Source organism: Microplitis mediator, chromosome 7, assembly GCF_029852145.1.
Source record: "Microplitis mediator isolate UGA2020A chromosome 7, iyMicMedi2.1, whole genome shotgun sequence".
In the NCBI taxonomy this organism is placed as follows: Eukaryota; Metazoa; Arthropoda; class Insecta; order Hymenoptera; family Braconidae; genus Microplitis; species Microplitis mediator.
In genome coordinates, this window is record NC_079975.1 from 8,534,137 (window position 1) to 8,555,677 (window position 21,541).

General features: G+C 31.0%; 2 protein-coding genes across 9 annotated transcripts in view; one reads left to right on the top strand and one right to left on the bottom strand.

Moving 5' to 3' along the window:
• The window catches only part of LOC130672312 (agrin-like), a 448,227-nt gene that overhangs the window by 42,546 nt on the left and 384,140 nt on the right, over nt 1-21,541 (top strand). The window lies entirely within an intron of this gene.
• Nucleotides 5,348-7,784, bottom strand: LOC130672314 (uncharacterized). 2 transcript variants are annotated; one of them, XM_057476823.1, is made up of 3 exons: nt 6,208-7,784; nt 5,915-6,107; nt 5,348-5,550 (listed from the first exon to the last, which is right to left on the bottom strand). In XM_057476823.1, exons 1-2 carry the CDS (start codon nt 7,663-7,665, stop codon nt 6,042-6,044), a joined length of 1,524 nt encoding a protein of 507 aa, XP_057332806.1. In that variant the 5' UTR covers nt 7,666-7,784; the 3' UTR covers nt 5,348-5,550; nt 5,915-6,041. The 2 variants fall into 2 exon arrangements, with proteins under 2 accessions (XP_057332806.1, XP_057332807.1); XM_057476824.1 differs by having other exon boundaries at nt 5,915-6,125.

Sequence of the window (21,541 nt, forward strand, 5' to 3'; positions counted from 1 at the left end):
CAAATTTTTCAACCCGGGCAAAAGTTAGAATGATTTGATCGAAATTATTTTATTTGTTGACCAATAGTGCGACTTTTTTGTCCCAAGTAGTTCATTCTCTTGGTTTCGACACCAGTGACTCGATTCAAGGCGGCACATTATCATACTAACACATGTACTTTCTTTTTCAAATTAAAAAAATGATGTCAATTTTACTCAATATTTTGACGTTCCAATTAAATTTTTGAAAAAACACTACCTTTGTATAGGATCGAACTCATGTCCTTTGAATTAGAAGTTTTGTTTGCTGTCCATTAGGTTGACCTTCATCCGAGGATGAATTAGAACCTAAAAGTTTAACTATAAATGATATGACAACGGCTTAGAGGTTTTCCTATTCTCCATAATCTGACAGATAAATGGGGATATTTGAAAACCAAGAGACTGATTTTTTTAGACTGAGTTCTTATCACTCTTTCTTTAAGTCGGTCATATAGTTGGAACAAAAATTTGAGGTTATCTAAGCAAAAACTTTTTTTTTTAAGACGCGTTTTCATTTGTTTCTCTATTCGCACTCAAGTGGATAAACGGTACTATCTTTGTTGCACTTGTACAGTAAATGGAAACTTTGTCCAAGCTTTTCTCGTAAACAAATGGAAGTTGTCAAAAAATTGAAGTGCACTTCGCTAGTTCATAGAGTAAAGCATCGGGTCTGTGTCTTTATTTAGCGTTTAGGGTTTTTATCTCAGAGAAAAGTTTGGACAAAATTATCTGAAAACGGTTCTTAATTGAATGGAGTTATACTCGGGTCAAGAATTTAAATTCACCAATCGAAGAAATTTTGGCTCGAATAAAGAGTAGGGTAGAGTTACCGTTTTTGACCACTTTAGGGCCAGTTTTGGACATTTAAAAAATTTAAATATATTCATTATAAAATACTCAATGATGAAATTAATTTTTTTAATTTGTTCAAAAATACTTTGATCACTTTATTACAATGAAATTTTTTTTAATACTTCTTCATTAATTGAAATAAAGTATTAAATGTCCAAAAATGGAGCAATGACCACAGATGGATCAGTACTTCTACCCTATCATTCAAGAAAAAAATATTCTTGAACCAAAAAAGTTTTTTTTTCTTATTCTTAATATTCTTGGGTCGAGTAAATTCTGTTTGATTCGTTAGTTTTTTTTCTTTATAATAGTAACCTAGATGGTAAAATTTGTTAGTTGAAGTGGATTATTAATTCGTGAGTCAAGACTTGCTTGCTCACCTATTTCTAGGAAAACAAGAAAGGCTGTGGTCAAACACTTTGACAATGTCGGTGCATTAATGCCAAGACATATTATAATGTTGAAACGTGATATAAGGAAAGACAAAAGATAGTGAAGGTATGTCTTTTTGTTGTAGTCAACAATCTTACCTTGAGTTAGAATGACAGTATTATAAATATAAATGAAAGTATAATATTTATATAAATACATATTTATAGTACTTATGTTTTTTTAATACGTTAAATAAATACAAAAAAAAAATTTCGACGAAATGATAAATCTTGTAATAAAGACCATAGACGTGGTACAACTTATATATTATATCTATATAAGTGAGTAAAAATAAATATATTAAGCAGCCGTTCACGCAAACTAATAGAACTGGTTTCCGTACGTGCATATAAAAATCTTCATTACGCCGGACTATATCTAATAACTAATCACAACTTGAAAGTTATTTTTTTAACTTTTATCTCATTCTATTTTATTTTGTTTATTTACCTTAGTAAGGAAAAATAAGAAAAAAGAATTTTAAAATCCCTCTGGAATTGAATGTTCTTATAAGTTCCAATAACTTTTACTAGAAATCTTATTCTACGAAAAAACGTATTTCAGTATAGGTAACTTTGTGTACTATACGAAATAACTGAAGTATACAAAATTGTATCATTTACAAGGATTTTTATTTAAACTTTATTTCAGTTATATTTTTATTATACATTTATAGTCGATACTAAAACCCATACAAAGGTTTGCAATGATTGGCCAATAAATGGCTAACTATACTGGTCCGTGTATGGTAAATCATTGGCAGCTGTCTTTTTGCTTATAAAAATGGCGCACAATTAACCGCCGTTCGTTGGCCAATGGTTTAATCGTGCTCTTGATACTAAGCTTTGGCCGATGATTGATTGCCACGATTGACCAATGCTTGCGACTGCCATGCTTGGAATACTGTTATCATCCGATATTTAGCCGATCTTCGGCCGATGCTTGAAAATTGGCAGCCATTCACGTCCCAGTAATGGGCTGATTCTTTTTTTTTGTATGGGAAGTCTTTTAAGATTTCCAGCACCATAAGTTACTAGACAAGTAAATAATTTAACACTAGTGATAGCAATTATTTGTTTTTAACTTTTTGCTAAAAAAAGTTGAAAATTTTCAAAAAATAGGAGATTCATCATTTTCAGACGGATTTTTCAAAGTCAAGTTATAAACAGATGCCCTTTTTGAAATCCTAGAAAGCTATTTTACACATACTCATTATAAAGTCCACGTGTGTATGCAAATTTTTTGTATGATTTAAAAAAAAAAATTAAAAATTTGATTCCTTGATTTTCTTTTTTAAACTTCGGGTACCACTCGGGTAGCTTTCAAAACTTTAGCTCAATCCACTGAGAGGACAATTTATTTGAGCCAAATAATATTTATTTTAGGCAAATAATATTTATTTTAGGCAAATAAATCCCATATTTGATTGGACCCAATCAATATTTACTTGAGACAAATAAATTCATTTTTTTGAGACAAAGATATGGTTTATTTGAATTGAATAAGAATTTGTTTATAGTTAAGGGGCAATGTACCCCCCAGTTTCGCGCCAAATTTCCGGACGCACTTTGTAGTTATAATACTGAACGTAATCGTTCAAAACTTTACAGATTGATTAGTTAGTGGTTAATCTAGGTCCTACTAATTTTTTTTTAATTTTTATGAACATAAAAAATTATAGATTCATTATCAACAGGAATCTATAATGAAAATTATTAATTTTAATTAATTATCCGTTATCGAAAGCAGCTAGCTTCGATTGAAACCTACCACGTAATAAATACAATATACGTACACCTAAGAAACTTAATTATAGAATTGCGTCCGAAGTAATTAATGATAATTTTATCATTTGCATCATTCAGTTCTAGTGGTAATTGTAAAGTAAAAATTTGTATTTGGATTGTGGGGACTGTAGCGCCACTAGCCGTTGTGTAATTTTTTCAACTTAAATTTGTTAACTATAAACAAATATATATTTGAATGAAATAAATGATTTTGTTCAGTCAAATTAACGAAAGCATTTGATTCAATTATATATTCATTTCAATCAAATAAATACTTCTCAACTCATTAAATCTGAAACAGAGAAAACCTCTGAAAAATATGCACTATTTCACAGCTATAAGTATACCACTTGACTGTGAAACAGTGAATAGTCAGTGCTTCAGATTTAAATAGAATAGTTTCAAATAAAACTATTTATTTGTCTTAAATAAATTGCTCTTTCAGTGTAAGTTTCTGAGATATTTTCAGAAAAATTAACTCGGCAAGTACGTGTAAAATGATCATTTGTAAAAATTTCACGAGGCTTATCCAACAGTGACCTTCCGTACAGTAAACTGTAATTATATTTGGATTTATCTACGTCATTTATCTTTTACGTATTTAAATTTAAAAAAATTCAAAAATTATTTTATAAATTATTCATTAGTAAATGATAAAAATTACAGTTTCTTAATAATAATAATAATAATAATAAAAAAAAAAAAAACAGTAGTCCGTAACATTTTAATGTAATATAATGACGAAAAAAATATTATAATAATTATCATGAATTCTAAAGTGGTAAAGTGTTATTTTGAATTGATAAAAAAGAATAAAACGTTGAACTTATTTCTTAGTTGAGTAGGCTATATATATATTCTAATGTCTGAAACAGCTTCATTATTCAGGAATTTCATCAGTATAAACACTTTTCTTGCTGACATTCCAGCGACATCTTTTCTTTCGTCTCCGCCGCGGGCAAAGTATTTTAATGACCTCTATAGAAATTCCTCTTTATTGATTGCTGGTCAATTTCGGTGAGGGTTCGAATTAAAGATTATTATTGTGATTAGTATAAGAAATTGAGATGACTTCCATATAATTTCCATATTAAAATATGTAACTTCCAAAATTGTATTATTTTATTAAAATTTTTTCTTTATTAATTTAATTTTGTTCGGGGGTGTTAGTAGCACAGCAAATAAAGGTATGAGGAATAGACTGTCCGAAAAAAAAACTTATCCGATTATGCATGAAGATAAAAAACCGAATTAGAAGAAAAATTTTACAAATATCTGGAAAGTTCATCGACTTGGGTTTTAATCTACTTAATGGTGATGATTTGTCAAAAAATTAAAATAGGAGTTGTCTTATGAATAAATCAAAACTTTTCGGGCAAAAATCAGGTTTATTTATTTTCCATTGTAACATTGATCGTGCTAAGGTACATCTTAACAAACCAATTAATGTTGACGAGCTAAAATTTCAATTACATGTTTCGGAATGACTATGAAAAAAATCAGTTAATTAGTTCAAAAGTTATGATAGGTTTACACACACACATACATGCACGAAAAAAAATAAACAGTAGCAGCTACCGATTAATTATTGGTAATAGCGACCGATAATTTCAGTAGCAGTTGCTGATTTTTTTTTCGGTAGCAGCTACCGATTATTTCAGTAGCTATTACCGATTTTTTTGGTATCAGTTACGTACACACACACTCACACACACACACGTGCACAGGGGAATACACACGCGCACATGCGGACACATTCGCACACGCACGCACACACACACACACACACACACACACACACACACACACACACACACACACACACACACACACACACACACACACACACACACACATTCATGTGCACTCGACACACACACGCATGGATACACACGTACACTCGTGCATACATCCCGTGTAACATCCCTCAGAAATAGTTTTTTTATGTCCACTGAAATTCGTCAGTTGAACCGAAATAATCGGTAGCTGCTACCGATTATTTTTTTTCGTGTACATACACCCGCACATCATTCTGAAAATAGTCAGAATAGCTTCCTAGGACCTCATAACGTCGACATCTGATAAAAACTCGATTTTTGAAAATCGAGGTGAAAACAATAACTTCCCGAATTTTTGAAAATTTACCATTTTCTCAGAGGGAAGTTAAATAAATGAATTTAAAAACAAGTCTTTGAGTCAATTTCAAATCAATACGACTTAAGGGGTTAGGGGTACTCAGGGGTATGAAAAAATGATGATTTTCAATAATTTTTTTTTTGTAGTTAATTACTTTATTTGACAAAAATAAAAACATAGCTTTATTAGAACACGTTTCGATTTGACTTCACGAAAATTTCAAAAAAAAAAATTAATAATTCAAAAAGTTATCGCTGTTTTTGTAGAGCCCGTTCCTCCCGAAGTCCTTTGCGGTGATCATCATAAGTCCTTGGAGATTCATCTAAAATCAATCGGACAAGAAAAATTAGTTTTATTAATAGATAATCTTGTGCCTGATCGAAGCTTTTTTTTTTTTTTTCGAAATTAACAAAATGGCGGCCTCAGGAAATTTTTTTCAAATTTTCGAGAAAAAAACCGACAGTTTATTGTTAAAAAAAAATCGAAATTTTGAAAAAAAAAAAAAATCCTTCGATCAGGCACGAGTTTTTAATGTATTTCAAAAGTACAATAAATTTTATTGAAATCTACCGAGCAGTTTTTAAGTTACAGTGATCACCAGTTCAGAAAACATAGTTTTGAGAAAAACGCATTTAAAGTTTTGCTATGGATTTATGTCGAATTATAAGAATTATTTAATAACTTACACTGAGTCATCTATTCCTGGACCATATAATAGCTCTTCAGCCGACATAGCAGCTTCCAAAATATCGATTTGCTGGTGCCTACGTTGCAATCGACCTTCTCGGGTGTTATCATTAGCGCGCTTATCTGCTACTTTGATACGTGCAGCATCCATTCTTTCTGCATACCGATGAGAATTAGGCCCACAATTAAGTCCTAGTGTATTCATCAAGACTAATAATGAATTTATACCCTCATTAAATATACACATAGCAACGTATGCAGCTATTTGTACGATGGTAAAACTAGTATTTACCGTTTTTGGGCATATTTTCCATACTAGTTGGTTAAAGCTTTCATTATTATTCTGATTGAATCCACCTACACATCTTGAAAGTAAATTTTCATTACTAAGATCTTCGTATATAGGCTTGATAGCTTTTAAAACATCAGAAGGTAAAGGAGAATAATCGTGAGAAAAGGTATCAAGCTCTCCTCTTGCTTCAGCGCGCTGGTAAGAGCACCAAGATTCTTCGCCTTTTGGACACATATCATGATTCGGTTTTTCATCACTCGAGCCGTAGTGATAAAAGGTTGCCATTATAGCAGATTTCATATTTTCAATAGAATCACAATGCCGGCGTATTGCTAAACCATAGTACACAGTTAGTTTGTCTATTAATTTTCCTGTGAGCTTACCTCGACCACCAAGACCTTTTTGTTTACTCTTCAGCGTACGTAATCGACTCCCCATCCGCTTTTGGACATGCCCTATACATTCCTTTTTATTTACAGTTGTATTTTCGTAAGGATCTGATTTTATAATTCCTGAATAGGTCTTGGAGTCACCATCACCAATATAGTTGGCATACTTAACTCCATATTTAGTTTCAGAATACGAAAACATTTCGACCATCGCATCCACCTCCATTTTCCCAGAAGACCCTTGATGATTAGCAGAACACACATCTTCATGCGATTGATACCATTCCTCGAACTCAACAGTATTTGTTTTTTTTTTCCAATACTCACATAGCTTACAATATGCACTTTTAATGTTTATGTCAAGAATCTTTCCAGTAAAATAGCCAATTATAGAAGAAACTCCAAATGACGATGTATATCCCCGTTTTTGCCAGGTTCCATCTCCCGATACAGTTAGATGATTTATATCTTCATTTTCAGTTGTTGGCATTGCTTGCTTTTCTTCATTCACAGCTTTCGTCATGAAGGTTTCTGCGACGGCTTTACTACAATTCAAAATCTGTTTCAGTAAAATTGTATGCGTAGATTTATCTAAAAAAGACGGCATGTCCATCAGGCCGCAAAACTTGCACAATCCTTCGTATCCTATTCCTAGTATTCTCATTACAAAAATGAAACGTCTGTTTATTTCATAAGAATGCCCAACGAAAGAACAGGAAGGAATATATTCATTTCCACAGTTATTACATGCAACTACAATTTTGAATCCCAGCCCACGTGTACTTGCTGTTTGAAACACTACATTTCCATCACATTTTTTACATTTTATAAGAGCAGAAATTGCAGTGAATACCTGAATAAAATTTATTATTCGAAATTCAGTACTGCTGTCTTCAGGTACATCATCTTCAGTGTTTTGTTTTAATTTTTTAGAAGATGTACTCTGAATACTTTCATCACGTTCGGCTGTTTTCGGATTAAAAACATTCTTTCTTTTGACTGAACGCGACTTATTAATTTTTTCAGAACTCCGAAGTTCTCTTGAAACCTTTCTAGAATCACGTCCCATGGTTAATAATTTAATTCACTTGAGAAATAATTTATCACAAAACTATCGACTGATCAGTGCAACGACTACAGGTATACTGGCAACCAAAAATTATTTTTCAGTTCTTGTACTACCTACAAATTGTGAATATATGTAGAAGGATATATATATATATATATATATATATATATATATATATATATATATATATATAATTATAAATACATTAAAATGGGGAGATATTCATGACAATGAAACCCGAAAGGTCGGTTGCTTGCAGCTGTTTCTAGCTACCTGCTCTCGAATGCCACGTAGCACCCGAGCGTCCTTTGGTCATTGTTAAATAACTCGAAAAGAATTTGTCGGATTCACTTCAAATTTTCACACAATATTTTTAAAATATTATACTTTAAGAAAATGCAAAAAAAAAAAAATCGATTTTTTGAAAATTCTGACTACCCCTAACCCCTTAACGGTCAAGGTCGATTGGTTTCTTCATTAGGGAAAAAAATGTCTAGTGTAGAAATGTTTAGTTTACAAGATCGTTACCTTTGATGCGCTTGAACACATATCTAATATTGATAAAAACGCGTCTTCAAAGCCCCACCCTTTGCTATAAAGAATTTTTTTTTCTTCATATCATCACTTTGATAATTAAATTTTCAGTTTACATTTATAAGTAAACAGTAAAAAAAAATAATCGTTAAAATATTTTGACAAGTAATGTTTTCTTTTATGATCCAGTAAAGCTACAGATAAAAAAAACAACATCATAACCATCATGGGCATCAATTGATGTTAATATATACGAAGCCCACTTATTATCGAAGTTGCATGTCGTGTAGAGTGTGGAGCGCATTATACTCATGATACGAATCTTGACACGCAAAAGCACCTCTTTAATATTTAAAAAGACACCATTCAATCATGATTTTAATTATTTTATATTTAAATTCTGTTGACTTTCATCTTAAAACAAATAATTTAAGTTGTGAGAAAAGCAATAATTAAAATTACAACTTATTATCAAATCAAATTAATAACTTTCATGAGTACTTAAAGCAATACGCATATCAAAGTTGTGTAAATATGTGGAATTTGTTGGACGATTCGCATTAATGATAAGAAGTTAATCCATGACGACGCTATTCTTATCTTTATACTTGAAGTACCCATATGTTATAATTATGTGAACACATTAGACCAACGTGGTATGGATTTCATGGTGTCATTACTCTTACGTGCATTAAAGTGGCATAAAATTGCGATCACTGGGACCACACCTGGCGAGTGACTTAAATGATAGTTTCCGTTATCAGAAGAGAAACTGCCTCAGCGAATCAATTTGTATGCTAAAGATTCATGAGATTTTTCGACGGATTTTTTTTCAATTTATGTTTTTACGAATGTGTTACATTATTACACACGAAGATAAGTTGAGAAGCGAGTTTTATTTTCATTAAAAATTGTCGTTAAAATTCATTGAATCTTATGATGTTTTGGATCGATTACTGTGGATTCTAATCAGGATTTTTAAGTAATGCATCTAGTTTTCATACGAGTACATACGAGTAATATATTAATGACATTTATATAATATAAGGGAGGCCGAGGTAAATTCAGATATCGTTTTTTGCGAAAGTTCGGCAAATTATATATTTGGAACAAAAAAATTTTTTTTCTCAAGCGTTCGCTGTCTTATTAATTTATTAAAAACAGAAAAAAGCTAACTGAGACAAAATGGGCCATTAATATAAAATTATATTAATGGCCCATTTTACCTCAAAGTTAAATTTTTGACATGAACCTTAATAGTCATATTTTAAGTACAAGAAATGCGAAACTTTTTTAACTTCCTGCTAAGGAAATTGCAAATTTTCAAAAAAAGGGAAGTTATTGGTTTCGGTCCGATTTTCGAAAATCGAGTTTTTATCAGATGTCGACGTTTTGAGGTCCTAGGAAGCTATTCTGACTATTCCCGGATAGACGTCCGTGTGTGTGTGTCTGTGTGTGTGTGGTCTTTTTCTGTCCGACGATATCTTTGGAACGAATCAATCGATTTGAACGTACTTAGTAGCAATCGAAAGAGCTCACCAAAACTTAGAATTGATTAAATTTTGGGGTAGATCGGTCATGTAGCTTACAAGTTATACAAAGAATAAAAATTAAGAAATTTTTTTGTTTTTGGTTTTTTGCATATAACTCATAAACCACTTGCTCGATTAACCTCAAAATATAATCAATTCTAACTCTTGATGAACCCTTTCGATTGCCAAAGATTCCAAAGATATCGTGGGACAAAAATTACAATTTTTCAGTGAAAGTATGTTTTACCGGCCTAACAAATTTTTGAGCTTGAAGAGCTCAAAAATTTACAAGTAACAATGTTTCCGAGCTCCCTGAGCTCGAAAACAGCGGGAAGTTTTGGGGCTGGCCTGCAGGGTCAGGCGGTTTTCAGATTTTTTTTTCTACAATTATAGTTCATTTTGCCTTGAGTTCAGTTTTTTTCAGTTCTCAATAAAATAACTGAAGTAGCGAACACTTAAAAAAAATGAAAAAAAAAAAAAACTTTTTTTTTTGTTAAAAATTGGAAAGTGACCGCAGTGGTTGAACTGATCAACTCGCCCTATCTTTTTCTACAAATCGTAACTAGAAATTTTTAAATAAAAAAACAAAAATTTTTTTTGTCTCAGAAATGGTGTCTCATTTTGCCCCGGTTTTTTCTTTCCATTGCATAGATAATCGTATTCACAATAATTCATAACATAATGCGAGGTTTCATTGATTTTTGAAAAAATTTCATCCTGAGATATAAATTAAATATAAGAGTTTCCAATTATATGATTTCGAATCCGACAGAAAGGAAAAATGTTTTTTTTCTTTTTTTTCTCTAATCTTTTCTTTGGCTATAAATGACAACGAATAAGGTGAAGGCTCGTGTGCGCTTGGATGAGACCGCGATAAAATGGGCTCGTAAGAACGTCAAGCGCGATAATTAGACGCGTGCAGCGATATGATTTAGCACCATAAGTTGTGGCTATAAAGAATCGTCGCGGATAAATCTTTAAGCATAAGGCCTTCAGGGTCGTAGAGAGGATCTTGTGCTCCAAGCTGTTAAGTATATAATAGCGATATATCACAACTACATGCTACTGAAGATGAGTCTCTACTTTGACTGTGAAAATCACATTATTGTGTTCTGGATATATAACATAGTTTATGTGCATCGATTTTTAATCTTGACTTCAGGTTGACGCGTTAATTCAGTTATGCGAATGATTTTCTCTTACGGTACATCAAGTAATTTGTCTATTATCTGATTTGGCAGTGACACAATGAAAATATTTTGAATCATCTGACAAAAGAAGATGTAATTTTTTTATTACTTAGTTCTATATATATATATCTATATATAGACCTATGTAGATCTGCATAGATCATCAAAGTTAAGAAGCCTAATCATTAAATGGTAAAAATTCAAAATTTGGTAATTGTTTGGAAGTGGGGTCAACACGTATTTCAAAAAGAAAAAATCCAATATTAGGCAAATTGCTTTGAAACCAATTTCAACAGTAAGTATTTGTAAGCGGATTGAAAATATATTTGTTAATTAGGTGGTATATGAGCATCAATAATCTGTAAGTGTATACCAAAGGACTAAAATATGCTTATTTTCGAGATTATCTTCGAGACTTTTCAGTTCCGTGCTACACTGCACTAATTGACATGATTCTCTTACTTTTCTATGCATTGACTCCTGTCAACTATCAAAACTTAAGTTATACCTCTATGTGCTATCATAGGTAGTAGTTTCGTCCCGAGTACGTTAACGGACTCATCAATAAGGCTACGTCAACGTACTTTTGCGTTTTGCCTTGGGCTACACCTTATACTAGTACGCGCCGAACTAAAACCGTGTAGCGGGCTTCGTTCAACGCTATACTAGTAGAGGGAGGCGGATACCATCTAAACTGTTTACATTCAAATGTTAGGTAAGCTATTTTACACCGTAAAAGTGTAGAAATAACAGAAATATGCCAATTTTCAAGTATTACGAGAGCTTCAAAATCATTGTAGCTCTTAGATGAACTCATAGAACTCCACTGTGCACACAGCAAAAAAATAATTGGTAGCAGCTACCGACGATTTCGGTACCCGATACCGACATAATTCGTAGCTACAACCTATTAATTTTCGGTAGCTGTCACCGAAAATTAATTGGTAGCAACTACCGATTATTTCGGTATCTAATATTAAACTAATCGGTAGCGGCTACTTAAAAATAGTCGGTAGCTGCTAGTAGCGGTCTGCTACAGATTGCCAATCAGTAGCTGGTACTGATTATTTTTTTTCGTGAATCTTACGGTGTTATATAAAAATTTTAATTATACATTTGAAAATTTATTTTTGAAAATTAGCTCTATTTCATGTCATTTTCATCAATTTTTTCACTTAAAGTGTAAAACCTGGATAGGTATCTAGTGTTAAAGGCAAATTATATACAGAGAATTCAATCCGCCGTGTAGCTGAACACGTGGAAAAAATTTAATTATGGATATTTAATGTGTAAGCACTTGGAACTTTGAAAAATTTGGTTGACCCTGATTCCTCACAGTTACCAAAAATTTTGATATTTCAAAAGATTTCAAAATCTTATAGAAATAAAAAGATTTCAAAAAGCTGCTATTATTTTTTATCAAAATTTTAGAGTACTCTATTTATATAAATAGATATGTAATGATTCCGAATCGCATTAAGCATAATAACGACACAATATAGGTGCAGGGCGATAAAGATAAAGAATTTATTTCTTTCATTTGTGTTTTTGTTTTTTAAATGAGGGCATGTTAAGATACGTATCTTTAAGTTAGTTTTACGACTCGAATCTTTAAACTCCGGCTACATGTGATATTATAAGATTTTTTTATTTTTCTTCCCAAATAACGCCTACGTTTTTTAAAGAAAAGACATGTTTTAAGGATTGTGAACTGAGTAACATTCATTTTTTATTCTCACATTTTATCTATTTGATACATTTGCTCCGAAATTTCATTAGCTTATCCAGTATATAAATACCTTTCAAAATATATATGGGAAAAAAATTTACGAATATCCGTAAAGTTATATGTTGATCGTATGATCACTATTTTTTTTAATCATAAAATGTGATAAATTAATTGTTAAAATGTATCACTGAGAGAAGCATTTAGTAATATGGGATAAAATGATTTATTGATATTTCGTAAAATATATGTATCAAATATTTGACCATATTTATTAAATATTAGTCTACATATATTAAATTTTGATAGTACATCGTGTCAATATTACTGAATTGATATTAATATTTGGTAGTTCGTTGACCAATATTCAATATGAGTTCATTAATGTTTCATAAACTTGTATCAACTATCGATATGAGTGATTTGTACACATTCATACATGCGGTAGCGTTGTATCCCTTACACTGTAAAAAAAAAAACAGTATAAGTCCACGCTATCCTAGTGTGAAATTCATCCCCGAAAATGGTTTTAAAATCAATGACACGACAGATTTATCAGTTTATAAATAGAAATCCAAATATATTCTGACCACAGTAAGATGGTAATGTTATTGTGTAAAATTTAACTCTTTAAATCAGTTATTAACTTAATAAGTTATCATATAGTTTAGTAGTTAGTTAGTTATATATAGTTTTCATAATTATGAAAAACATCAGAGTAATAATGTAAAAATAATTATTGAGGCGTCAAGTTTCAGCGGCGTTCATATTAAGAGGGGTATGAATTTTTTTCTCTATCACACTCAAGTCAACAAACGGAACTATCCTTGTTGCACTTGCGCAGTAAATGGAAATTTTGTCCACGTTTTTCTCTTAAACAAACCAATATTTTTCAAAAATCAAAACGTAGACTGCTAGTTTATAGAGTAATGCATCTTAGTTTTGCGTTTAGAGGTTTAGTTTGAGAGAAAAGCTTGGACAAAAATTTCTATAGACACTCTCTAAGTTATGGACAAAATGGCTAACTGGATAGGTTTACTAAGAAACAATCCAAATAAACCCGCGTCGAAGAATTTTATCTGAATTTAGTTCAACTAAATTGTATTTCAACTAATGGTCTGTCTTTAAATTTTCATAAAAATTTTAAGATGTTTTTGATCTACAGACTACTAAAAATAATAGGCAGTAAAAGTCTGATTTTGATCTAGAGGTGACCGAAACCATACCAAAAATTATTGAAAACAAGTCTGAAAATAGTCTAAATAAGAAATATTACGAGCAAAACTCGACCAATTTCCAAATTTTAATTAAAATACAAATAAAAAGTAAAATTGAATCGCAAAAGCTTCAAATTTTTATTTAATTAAAAACAGATCAAATTTTTCGACCCGGGAACCTTTTATCAATTATTGACCAATTTTATTAATATTCGATACATTATTTCTCAGTGTAGTTTTGACTGGAAGAGAAGTTCGTATATTTTAGTAAAAGACTCACAATACCAGTTATTGAGTTACTGGATAATTTGGTAGGTACAACGTAAGATCACATACTTCTATAACTCTCTATTCACGACGATTGCCCTTCACAGAATATTAATGAAGTTTGTGTCAGTGATTTAATAGTTGGTTAATTACTTTATCACTTCTGTAAACTATGAAGTAAATAGTAATCATTGTTAAATTAAAAGGAGTATTTTAATTTATTACCCTAAAATACCTTTGGTTATTTTGTTTTGCGAATATAAATTGAGATATTTTTTAAAATTAGCATACTAATTTTGTAATCATAGTAAGAATGAGTTGAGACGCAGTCGTGCCTCGTTAATTTCGCTAATATTAATGCTAGTGCTAAATGGCAAACGAAGCGCCTTGTTTATTTTACTAGGGTATACCCCGTTGTGAGAAATCGAATTCATTTGCACTGTAAAAAATTCAGAGTGGTGCAGATTCTACTTTGAGGAGGGTTCGTTCTTTAATTCTTTTCGCACTCAATTAGACCAACGGAGTAGTTCTTGTTTCGTTTGTACATTAGATGGAGGCTTAATCAAAATTTTTCTTGAAATTCAATAAAAATTTTCAACCAATTATTTCTGTAAATTTTTTTGAATTCGTCCAGTAGCTCCGTTTATTTATAAGCGATAAAATAATTATTATGTTTCTGACAAACAGAATTTTTTTACATTTTTTTGCACGCCGCCGACGCGATTGCGGGAGAGGTTGTGCTCTATAATCGACTCGTCGCGAAAACCGGATTTTTTTATATGTAATTTTTAAGAAGGAGCCATCATTGAATGGAAAGCCATCTTGCCCCTTTCTTCCCTAACTTGTAACAGGTGGACCAAAGATAAATAAAATGAAAATCTTAGCTACTTATCATTAGCTTTCAAACAAACTGAGGGAGGTATAAAAAAAACTTCTTGAGATTTATAAATATTAAGCAGTAGACGATACTCGTTTTATTTTAAAGTTGTACAAAATAAAGTCTCCTGATGCGTAACAGTGAAATTAATAATTCATTGCTGGAGAGTGTCTATAATATAATTAGGTAAGCGTTAGCAAGGAAATTTAGGGAGACTGGATTATCGTGCCACTCATCCGTTGTAGATTTAAACTACTTAACTCTGCTCTCTCGTGTTTCTCACGAGTCTACTTAAATCTAAAGCTCGAACGAGCTTTTCTTTCTATAGGATTAAAATCATCCAATTATAGCTCTGACTTGATATGAAAATTCCAATTTATTACGATTGCTATTTTATGAATGTTATTTCTAAATTGAAGTTATTAAATAAGATTTTAATTAATATCTCTGATTTTACGTCAATTAAATACGCCAATTAAAGATTTAAAAGTATAAATAGATCTACGTAAAACTACACGCTGTAAAAAGTTTTTGAACTCTGTGTTAAGGACTCTGTGTGAAACTTAAACCAAATATTGTGTTAAATTTAGGCGCTGAGAATTAATAGTATATTGTGTGACAAGGGATGAAACAAGACGATTTCAGACTAGGGTGAGGTTGACTGACATCACCCGCAGTATGAAATCGTGTTTTACCCTGAGTCACACACTATATTTTTCATGATTACCTGCATCGGAACTTCAAGATTCAGTGTCAGCAGCCAGTAAGAAACAAGTTAATTTCAAGCCGATGATAAGGAGAACTGTTAGAGAATGAGAAATATGTGATTTACAGTCACTTATTAAATAGTAAATAAGACAAAAATATTATTTTCACTCATTTTTTATTAATTTTATTTGGTTAATTAAAACTGTCAATTAAAAAATGAAATGAGTAAAGTGAAGTGACAAGTAAACAAATGAGAGTAATAAGGCTGCAAATGAACATGTATTAAATACAACTGACACCGGGCAGAAACAATTGTGTTTCTTCCCAAGGGAAGAAGCACGCATGTTTCTGCCCGCTGTATGGAGGTATTTTTGAATTACGAATTCGCTAGCAGTTCTTTGCAGCATCGGCTTGAAATAAGCTTCTTTCGACGGGCTGTAAAGACACTGAAACTTCAAGTTTCGATGCTGGTATCATGAAAAAATTTATACTCCATAAAGCGTCTAAATGTGTAATTTATGATAATTTTACATTAAGAAAAATAATCGTAAAAACATTAAAATGTTCAAAATACTATTTAATATCAAAATAAAATTAATCTAGTTATTAATTTCGTAGTTAAAAATGTTCAATGATCGTTTGTTGCTCATTAATCAAAATCATAACGAGTAACGTGCAATGGTGTAAAAAAAGTAGATGACACCGTGCCCTGATTAAGAGAAACGGTTCGAAACGATGTGCAATGTTAAATGCCCATAAGAAGAGCGATTCAAAAGTATTCACAGTATTCAAAAGCATTAAGAAGTATTTAAAATTTTTTTTTCTAATCTTTATAAATCGTTTCTTTTAATAAGGGTGTAAAAATTCCACCGATGATTTTTTACACCGTTATTTCATACTACACGGGTGTGTGAAGTTCTTCTGGGCCATTTTCACACCAAAATTTTTCACAGTATTTGATTTCATTTTTTCATTACTTCGGCTTACAGAAGACTATAAAACAATGTAATGTTCATTCTGGTGTTTTGAGTTCTCTAGTAATTAAAGTAGATAAAAGTCCATTAAACGTAATATAGAAATTAGACACGATAAAGACACGTATGTTCTCAGTGTGTTCACTAATTTGAAAACTACTTGACCGATTGTTCAATTTTAATCCTAAAATTTTGCAAGGGAAAAAAACAATTTTCAGCTCGAACTTTCAGATATGTTTCATTTTCAAATCCGTTGAGCTCAAATATAATGAAAAGTTTCGGGGTTGGCTCGCAGGGTCTAGTCAGTCCAGATTTTTTTTTATAATATAATTTTTATCACATTGTAAAGCCAATAAAACATTCGGTTAACTTTTCAGTATGAATTAAAAATGACAAATGTTTTTTCCATCATATTCGTTTGATGAAAGATATGTAAAAAATTAATAAAACAGGTTTATAAACTGCCGTTATGAACGGACAGTTGCAATCCCGTATATATACATATGTATCAACACAAAAGGAAATATAAGCATTTAAGCGTATCTAGTTTATCTCCGCACGGTATAACTGTATGTTGTTATGTTATTTCAACCGCTCTTACTTTGCACCATGAGATAATGCAGTTGTCTATACTATTATTATATGATTCAACAGTGATCACTTATAATTCTTATTATGGAACAAATCCATTTGTCCGTCCGTTTACGAGGTATCGTAAACGAAAGATTTTGAAACAAATCATTTTTTGCCAAACTATAAATCACATCTTTATTGCATTTTTTTTATTTGAATATTCATGATTAAAAAATCTGGTTATTTTAAATCACTTGATAAGTGTAGTGTAAATATAAGACTATAAACAATATTTGCCGATTTTATTGAAAAGTCTTTAAACATTAGATAATAGGGTTCGATTATGCTGATGATGATGATGGACAATCTATCAAAACGTGTTTTGAATCAATTATAATGAAAAATAATGCAAGACATAATGAAGTAGTGGAAATTTGTCCAAGTCGAAAAATTTAATGTTTTAAATCAAATGAACAATTTAAGTCATTTCTATCCAATTTTATTGTTTATTTGTATTTAATTAACATGTGATACTTAAGAGGGGTTTGCACTTCTCTCTCTATTACACTTAAGTCCTCAAACGGTACTATCTTTGTTGCACTTGTGCAGTAAATGGAAACTTTGGCCGAGTTTTCCTCTTAAACAAACGAATATTATAAAACAATTAAAGCGCAATTCGCTAGATTAGACAGTAGTGCAGCAATGTGCGGTCTATATTTTCTATTTAGAGATTTTGCTTCCGAAAAAAAACTCAGCCAACAATATCTGATAACTCCTGTTACTTGAGTTTCGCCTGTACTCTCTAAACATGAATTAGTGAAATAAGTAAATATTCACTAATTCTGAGTGCCAATCGAACCACTTTTTGGAATTAGTGGTTCGATATGCACTTTGAATCAGTAAATATTTACTTATCTTCACTAATTTATGTTTAGAGAGTAATCTTCCTTATTTAGACATGTTTTCAATAATTTTTAGAATGTTTTTGATCGTCTTTAAATCGGAAACAGCTTTAAATTTTTATAAAAATTTAAAGACAGATCAACTACACGGAGAAAAATGAGCTTAAGCTATCTACGAATTTTTATAATGCTGTAGACAACTTGTAACAAGAAGTTGAGTTGCCAAAATATGATCAAATGCTTATAATTTTTAGACGGCTCAACTTCCTGTTTCAAGTTTGGTCGATAGCATAATGAAAATTCGTACATTTTTTGTCTCCATTTTTCTCCGTGTAGTTTAAATATAGACCAATTCGTCGAAATAAGTCGAATTAGAGTAAAATCAGATCAAATTTTTCGACCCGAGTGGTTTTTACTATTTCGTGAAAAAATTATTGAACAGCTTACTGACTTTGATACACAATTCCAGTACTTTCTACTCGTTTCCAGCTCAAAGAGCTTAATAAGATTTGTTGACATTAACGAGCCTAATAATGTGTTATTGATTCTAATCATTCACTTCAGTTAAGATTCACTCCAAAAATTATATTTTTATGGCATTATGTACTAATTCCTGGTCCTAAATAGTACGATTTCTTTGTTATTTTAGGGAGTGTCCCTAATCCTGTCACGGTGAAATCCCCTGTACATTTTATGTTAGTGACATTAAGATTAGTTCAGCTGTCCAATTTCAAAACCTAGCAACTGACAAATATTAATTTTCCAGAAAACCAATAAAACATATTTTGGTTGAGCTGCACTAAATGCACTCACTAGTTTTAATAATATTAATATCTCTATAAAAACCTGGACCGGAAAAATTGACCCTCAATTTCAACCTATAATTTAGACTTCAAAAAAACAAGTTTGTAAAAATTTGTTTTGTTTTTGCATTTTGAAATTGAAACTACAGTCGAATTTGCATGAGTAGCGTGAAATGAAAAGTTTATTGGACTTGAAAAATCACCGGATTCCATTTAATTTTAATCTTAATTCTAAAAAAAAGTTAGCGTATGTTGTGTAGTGTCCGTTGTTTATTATTTGAAATGGTATTTTTTTTTGTGAAATATAAAAAATTTTGTTTGTACTCATACAACTATTACATATTTCTAAAACGAATGAACTGATTCGGAAGAATTCACTAAAAAAATAAAAAATGTTAGAGTCGAAAAAAATGGATTTATTTGAATCTTCGATTAAAATATTTCTGTAATTATTTCTGTATTATTTGGAAATTAGGCTGACTCTGTTTTTGGCCATAAACTCGAAAAACAAAAATTTTTTAATGCGCTCTTTTTTTTTTTTGTTTTTCAAATCGTTCTATTCCACGACGCATTGATGAAAAGAAGGATAGAACAACTGTAAAAATTGAAGATTTCGTACGAGTGTGGTATCGTTTGGTCCGATAGATTTTGAGACTTTTCAGAAATAAAGAGGAAAAAAAAAATTGTTTTCATTAATTTTGAATATTTTGTAAAACAATTCAATTGATAAATTCTAAAATCTAATCAGCTCTAGAATTCGATAAATGCTTTTAATTTGTAACAAATTCACCTGAAAAGTTGTGGAGATATCGTCATCTAAAAATACAAAGAAACCGTTATTTCTTACTTTGGTCGAATATTTCGTAAAATACGAATTTGTATTTGAAGGGTTGTGAATATCAGCTGTAACTCGAAAAAATATATCAGCTAAATATATATAAACAAATCTAACTGTATTTACAGTCAATTTACTATAATAATCACATCACACTGAGAGAAAAGTGCATGGTTGTGGTAACTAGAAAGGGATGGCAATGAAAAAATAGTCATCTTAACTAATATTTCTAGTTTCTTGAACTATATCATAGTGCCCCAAACTATTTGAAAGTAGTAGTTTTAACTAAGCATTTGTTTTGTTGTGGTAACTATTTAATTACTTTCCAGAATATATTTCAGCAGAATCACAAATATTTCAGCAATTGTACGATTATAATTTCATTGATTTAGCATCATTTATGTCGTCGGCGAATATAGTTAAGGATTTTTCTTCATTATTTTTTTGTACTAAGAATACCATTTCTTACTTAGTTACGTTCGCTATTGTCATTGTTCATTGAACTATAACACAGTTCAAACAACTATGATATCATCGTACATTTTACAACTATATGTTAGTTATCTGGACTGAGGGTAATAGTGGAGGCTTCATTGAACTATGTTTTTCATAGTTCAGAAAACCTGTTTTTTCTCTCAGTGCAGAAAAATATTTTTTTGTAATATGTTGAAGTCGCATTTTATGTATGGCTGTACGTTTACACGATCACTGAAGAAAGACGCAATGAACCGGCTTCACCAATTTTTTAATAAAGCCCGAATTGTGTAGAATAGAACCTTTTTAAATATCACTATTATAATCCTTTCGTTCACTCACAATAAATACATAAAAGCCAAGCTGTAGGTGTACTATATACCAAAAGCTGTCACATATTTTCTCACTATTGGTTTTTTTAACTCGGCATTCTACTGAGGGCGAGCATCAGTCGTTGCGTGGCAGAATAATAATAATAATAATAATAATAATAATAATATATGTTTTTTTTTTTATTTTTCAATTTTTTTTCATTAGTGGTTGATAGAGCGCTAATTTTTTTGGAAACCATTACGTTTGCACAAAATTTTTAACACAGAAATTTTATACGCATGCATGTTAGTAAGTTTAATATATGAATACATAACTTCGATTTATATCAACATAAGTGTTAGAGGTGTTCATTTTTGGATGTTCGTTACTTTTTCAATCTTTCGTCACCGATATTTATTGAAAATATTTGGAGATTCATAAATTTTTTACAGCAATTGACAGGGTTCGAGAAATCCTAAAGTTGATTAGATTTTGAAATCAATTGATGGTACGGCTTTGGAGTTAAAAAGAAATAAGTTGTGAAAAATTTCACTCTTTGAATGACTTATACTTTAATAAACCGATTCATCTCAAATGTACATCAAATTTTACAGTCAATAAGCTCGTTCGATTGTCACAAAGCCTATCTGAATTGCTCGGGCCGCTCAAGACTTATGTGAGATTTACACACACACCCTCGGACATCATTTTAAAAATAGTCAGCATGGCTGTCTAAGACCTAGAACTGTCGGCATCTGTTGACAACTAAAATCAATAAAATCCTTTTTTGCAGACAATTTTCGATTGTCAAAGTGAGATATAGAAAATGTAACTTTATTTCTCATTGATAAATTAAAAATTTTTCAAATAGTTATAGTACAAAAGATAGCTAAATACAGTAGATATTTACTTTACGACGCGCGCGCAAGTGCAGATATTCTATCTATGTCCG

Coding starts and splice junctions, on each gene's coding strand:
- LOC130672314 (XM_057476823.1), bottom strand. CDS start 7,665: ATGGGACGTGATTCTAGAAAGGTTTCAAGAGAACTTCGGAGTTCTGAA. Junction 6,108..6,207: donor GGAAAATATGCCCAAAAACG/GTAAATACTAGT, acceptor TGAATACACTAG/GACTTAATTGTGGGCCTAAT.